This window comes from Paramormyrops kingsleyae, chromosome 15 (genome assembly GCF_048594095.1).
Source record: "Paramormyrops kingsleyae isolate MSU_618 chromosome 15, PKINGS_0.4, whole genome shotgun sequence".
Taxonomy (NCBI): Eukaryota; Metazoa; Chordata; class Actinopteri; order Osteoglossiformes; family Mormyridae; genus Paramormyrops; species Paramormyrops kingsleyae.
In genome coordinates, this window is record NC_132811.1 from 24,900,925 (window position 1) to 24,907,078 (window position 6,154).

Sequence of the window (6,154 nt, forward strand, 5' to 3'; positions counted from 1 at the left end):
GACTAGTTTCCTGGTCCCCATAAGGGAAAACTTAACTTAATAAAAATCTGTGACTGCAATGAAAAACTAAAAATGCAAAAACTCTTGTATTTTGCTTGGTTAGTTATGGTTATGGTTAGGGCAGGGTAGGGGTTAAGGTTGTCAAAGTTAGCGTTAGCATTTTTAGCATTAAAATGAATGAGCAGTCCCCACAAAGATATGTTCACCCAACATGTGTGTGTATGTGTGTGTGTGTGTGTGTGTGGGGTGGGGGGGGGGCTTATGTTGTGTAAATCTTATGTTGTGATAATAATCTGTTAAGTTGTGGCGACCATTTTTTCGGACCCCACAGGAGAAACTCAATTTTATAAGAATCTGTGACTGCAATAAAAAAAACTCAAAATGCCAAAAGTCTCATATTGTGTTTGGTTTACTTATGGTTAAGGTTAGGGCTGGGTAGGGGATAAGGTCTTTGGGTTAGGGTTTTCCCATAGAAATGAATGGACGGTCCCCATAAACATAAGAATACGAACGTGTATATGTGTGTGTGTGTGTGTGTGTGTGTGTGCCTACTAGTCCAATAGTTGTGAAATAATCAGATAACCATATATGGTAACAGCGGGAACATAATGTGGCTATCGGAAAACAGCATTTCACAATACTGGTGACAAAAACAGCAGATTACCTCTCAACGATGGGTACAATTAACACCTTAGATTATGATAAAATACAATAAAAAAATATTAAAAATTGAGCCTTTTACTATTCTGGTAGTAAAATCTAACAGAATTAAGTTGGTTTGAATAGATAAAGCAGACTTTGAAGGCTGCTTCTTATGTTCCACTTAGCCCAGAGAAAATCAAAAGCGGGTAAAAAGCTTTGGGAGGGAACTGCATGACAACAGAATTCATATAAAACTTTATTACATGTGGATGAATGCCTTACGGAGGTAAATAAAATCACAAAATGAAATCTGATATTATTACAACAAATATACTTTATCAAAAGCATATTAGGGGGGGCTCTCGAAGATATATAAGTGTTAGTTTTCTTTTCCCGCTGGCCATTAAATGAACAAGGCCGAAGGCGCTCTGTCAATCCGACACTGCTGTTTACACTGTTATATTTGGCGGGGGAAAGTAAACACTTTAACTCTGCCAAGTAAGAAAGTGGATGGATTAGGTTTCCATGGCATCAAATTTCAGGAGCCACGCAATTTTAATTTAAAAATACAGTGAACTTCCTTATTGTGGTGTTTTCATGGCTTGGAGTTGTGCCATCGCCCACATTTTCCCGGGTCAGTGTGTGTCGCTTTCATTTCTCGCGTACCCTTATCTAAATGTTATCATTACTGTGTTGCCAGTAAGCGCCGAAGCAATTTACATGGGTTTATAATTGTTTAACATGGTACAAAAAGTTCACATTTACAGTTACAACTTACAAATTATGAAATGAAAAACAAGCTTGATGTATCTAATTAATCAACATAATGTAACACTACCAATGTAATATGGCATATGTGTAAATATATTATGAAAATTATTTTAACTATTATTATTTTGCACTGAAACATAGATGTGTGTGTGTGTGTGTGTGTGTGTGTGATTGTGTGTGATAAACAGCATAATATAAGACCTAGTACTATAGTAAATTATAATGATGATTATGGCAATTAATATTAATATTTATTATTCTTGTTGTAATAATAATTGAATAATAATAATAATAATAATAATAATAATAAATGCTGCTGTAGTGAATGTGCAATACAAAATAATGTCACCATTTAATAAAATTATTATTAGGAAATACAGTAAGTAATTTTTGTGGAAAAATAAGAATGAATGAAAGGATTAATCTGAAATGGAATAGATATCATTGTAAAATGGAAAATTACTTAAGGTTACATTTGGTCATAATTTATATTTGTAATTAAAATACAAAATAATTAATAATATATTCATATAAATAAAAAACAAATAATAATAACATGAATAGTAATTACGTTTGGTTATTATTATTATCTGCCTATATATTATTTATGTGCAGAATTATGTGAGTACATGTGATATATATATATATATATATATATATATATATATATATATATATATATATACACACACACACACACACACACACACACCTATATATACATGCATACATATATACTGAATAAGTCACTATATGTGGGCCTTCATTTGTAGAAAATAACATTTATTTCTAGCAAATGCAACACATTATATGACTGTACAGCTGACAACAAAAGGAAAGCAAGACTTAAAGCACGTATAAGAATGGCGATTTCATCGAATAGAACTATTTTTTGCCGATTATGTTGGGTAAAGTACATTTACAAATATAATCATCTAGAAATGTAATATACAATATTTTGTAGAAGAACTACAAGGAGGCACGAGAAAGAAAATGCCTAAAATGAATTAGTTTAAACTGTGTGTTATGTTATTGACACAAGAAAAATAGCAACACATTATAGCAATAACTTAGAATGTGCTTTTTAAAAACATGGGTACATTTAAAGGACTGACACTTATTTAAGCCCCACATTGGTGACAATATTAGTAACTATAGCTGCAAAAGCTTTCATAATAGAAATGACAGGCAAAGAGTGAAAAAAGAACATATTAATAAAATGGAACTGTATTCTCAATAAATGATTATAGCGTGACCTTTTGAGTTTATGTGGACCCTGTAAAATGGGATATTATATAGAAACAACCAAACTGCAATCCACAATGTACAAGACAGATAATGATATCATTTCTTTCTTTTTTCTCTGTCAAAATATCTTCATCCCACCCAGTTGCTTATGAGGCTTCAGCAGTAATCATTTATGGTTTAGTGAGGATTGGTTTAATCTAGCACCAAACCAAACAATGATAAAAACCACAATTGATTTAAACAGTTTACCTATGCACTAATTGCAAGTTACTGACAAAAATATGAACTAAATCTCCACGCAGAATCCAAGCATACCAACATTGCAGTGTCACGCTAATTAAGGAGGTCTTTGTGTTATGGGCTTTGTTTGGTAATTAACGGATAAGCAGTAATTTTAATTTGTGGCACTTTTTATATAGATTTTGGGCAGACGTTCGGAATAGGCTCTACATGACAGGTTAACGTATTTAACAGAAAAGTCTGTACAGGCCAGAGCCATTAGGATCACACGTCTCCAACCACCTCTTCTATTTCCCCACTAAGAGCAGAACACTTTTGGCTATGGATATCTCATCATGTCCTTCTGCACTCATAATTGAGCTGTACCCCCACCAAGTCACAAGCACGACTTTCCAAGAGTCACTCACTGCTTATCGGGGGTATTGTTCACCAAAGGCCCATACAGTCCGTTGGCGTACCCCTGGTCTTTGTGCAAAATCGATCTGTCCCTTATCAAGTCACTAAAGGCGTAGTCCATGGGAGGCCGGAAACCGAGAGTCGGCATCAAACCTGCAGTGGAGTAGGGAGTCATGAAGGCGAGTCCTCTGCTGTGGGCCGAGTAAGCTAGCCTCAGGGGGTTGAGTCCCAGGTGGGTGCTTAAGGGGTAGGCACCGGGATCTGTGCCAAAGTGCCCTGCGTTCGGCTGCAGGGGGGAGAACGCAGATCTGTTGCTTAGAGTCATGGCTCCGGGTAACATGGGCCGGGGGGCCGAAGCTGACGGCGGTTGCATACTTTGCAGCATCCGCTCAGCAGCCCAGGACTCTTCGGGGACCTTAGGCTGTCCGCTGTTGTTGAGGATTTGCTCTATGGCTTGCACCACGTCCTTCCCACAGCCTTGTAGAACCAATTCAAGGACACTCCGCTTGTGACTAGGGAAGACCCTCGTCAAAATGTCGATGGCGTTCATTTGCCTGGCGCTGGCTGAGGACGGTGAGGGCTCCTGCTCATCTTTCTCAGTTTCAGACCCAGAATCGGAGCCCAGCGGACTGACTGAACCAGGGGTCTCTTCTCCATCTTTCAGGGCCTTGGAAACAGGGGAGCTGATGAAGGACTCTCCATCTCCATTTTCAGAACCAGACCCATGTCTAATTTCAGGGGAGGAAATCCCGGGAACAGACTCACTGTCAGTGGACACGGACTTCCCAAGAGTCTGTTGTTGTGGTGTGACAGATCTTGGCATTTGGGCTTTTGGAAACAGTTCAAATTTTCCATCTGTGGAGAAAAGAAAGATCTAATTAAATAATCTAATTCTCATCAGTATATATGTCATTTCGTAAATCTGTAGGGTTCGTTTTCTAGTTATCGGTAATTTTTATAAAATGTTCCCGGCTGTATTAGAATCAGAATATCTGATTTATTCATTGAAAAGTATGCCATTGAAATCCATAGTGTATTATCTGGTATGCAATAAGGCTCTTTACACAATCAATAAATTGGTCAGCTTAAAGACAAGCCAAAATATTCATGCTCACCAGAGTTTGTCTCGTTGCTCACAGAAGCAAAGACTTCATAGTTCTGGCGAGGTGGAATGATGCCGTTGGCAGCGGCCAGCGCTAGCCCCTCCGCTGTACCGTAAAGCAGCTGCAGTTCGCGGGCTTCGTTTTCTTCTTGAGCTTGCTGCCTGCGCAACGCCACTTGGGCGGCCATCACGCGTTGCCTCTCGGCGATCAGTGTGCACTTGGCGCACATGCAGTCCTTCCAGCGGCAGTAACGCTTGTGTCCCTTCAATGCCGACACGACGCCGTGGTTCCTGCACCGGGCGCACTTTGGAGTGCGCGGATATTTCTCAGTCGCCCGCAGCAGTAGCGGGGGGCCCCGCAGCAGGCTGCTAGCCATGGAGACAGGGATAGAGGCAGCAGCTGCTCCGGGATGAACTTGGGATCCAGCGGTGGCCGTAGGGATTTCGGATCGCATATCCATGTTCTCGTTGATTAAAAACTACAATTACTTCAATTGGAACTTTTTCTTCACGTATTTCCGAATTCGATACTATTGAAATTTGGATGAAAATGTAATCAACGCATTTATTATTTAATTTAAATAGGCTATTGCATCTACAACTATTATTTTAAAGTGTGCATTTAGATTTACACACAAGGCAAGCAGCCAGTTAGCTAAGTGTATTAAACAGAAACATTTGGTAGGACACAAATGATCAGAAATAACGGCGTTTAGTTTAAACTTTCAATAAAGCTTTCCCGATATTATAAACCGCCTGTAAAACTTTCAAGTACTAAACTAAAAATACATCCATGTACTGTCTGTTACGAAGTCTTTAAACTTTTGTTTCCCAAAACTTCTTGTCTGATGATTTGGATAGTTTGTCCTGTAAAGTCTATCCTCACATTTACGTCCAAAATACGAAAGATAAGTAGAAAAAGGCTAACTAAAAACTGACAAGGAAAAAAAAATTACAATCACACACAAAATGTTCTCAGAATGTCTAAGCTCAAAGTTACAATGAAGAAATATATTTCATATCTGGTTTTAAATCCATAGGTTTCCTTTTGATCTACTAGAAGTTAATCGGGTCCTAGGTTATTTCAGCGGAAGGCGTTCACGTTGCTAGCGACACAAGCGTGAGACACTAACTAACTGGAGAGATTGCCACTAGATACAGATCTTCTCTCTCTATTGTTGCTCCTACGTTTTCATTAGACAAATTTGACAACAGTGTGGCGCCTGTCATTGGTCAAAGGGGGAAGGTGCGATCTGATTGGCTTGTCATTTTTTTCAACTGTGTCCACCTGAATTCTTTCTTCAATAGCAAGTGTTCAAAATCTGAAGGAGGTCCTGCAGAGCTAAAATACATTACTTATAATAGCGAATTTAGAATTTAAAGGACAAATCAAAATTTCGATAGTAAATATAAACAATGACATAAAAAAATATTTTAATTCCCATTTCGTATTATTTTCAGATGGACGAAACGACCTAGAAGTATCCAGTGTTTGTTTAATGCTTTTTTTATTTTTATTTTTCATTCTTCCTGAACTTATCTTTCGAGTTGCAAATTCCCACAAGCAAGTGTAAAAAGTTGCAGAAACTACACAATCAAAATACATTACGTAATTGTATATGACCAGTTGAGTTTATTGCACAAATTATGGGAGCCCGGTTAATTTTTCGATGACGTCATCACCGTCAAGTCGTCTGTAAAGTAATAAGGTAAGTTACCATAACGTATATGCTAAACTGATGCTGGTAAAAATAT

At 38.0% G+C, this 6,154-nt stretch overlaps 1 protein-coding gene across 1 annotated transcript; it reads right to left on the reverse strand.

Moving 5' to 3' along the window:
- Positions 1–2,276: 2,276 nt before the first annotated feature.
- dmrta2 (DMRT-like family A2) lies at positions 2,277–5,518 on the reverse strand. The gene is made up of 2 exons (XM_023821405.2): positions 4,413–5,518; positions 2,277–4,152 (listed from the first exon to the last, which is right to left on the reverse strand). The coding sequence occupies exons 1-2, from the start codon at positions 4,858–4,860 to the stop codon at positions 3,305–3,307; spliced, it is 1,296 nt and encodes a 431-aa protein (XP_023677173.1). The 5' UTR covers positions 4,861–5,518; the 3' UTR covers positions 2,277–3,304.
- Between the last annotated feature and the right edge of the window lie 636 nt (positions 5,519–6,154).

Coding starts and splice junctions, on each gene's coding strand:
- dmrta2 (XM_023821405.2), bottom strand. CDS start 4,860: ATGGATATGCGATCCGAAATCCCTACGGCCACCGCTGGATCCCAAGTT. Junction 4,153..4,412: donor GAGCAACGAGACAAACTCTG/GTGAGCATGAAT, acceptor TTTTCTCCACAG/ATGGAAAATTTGAACTGTTT.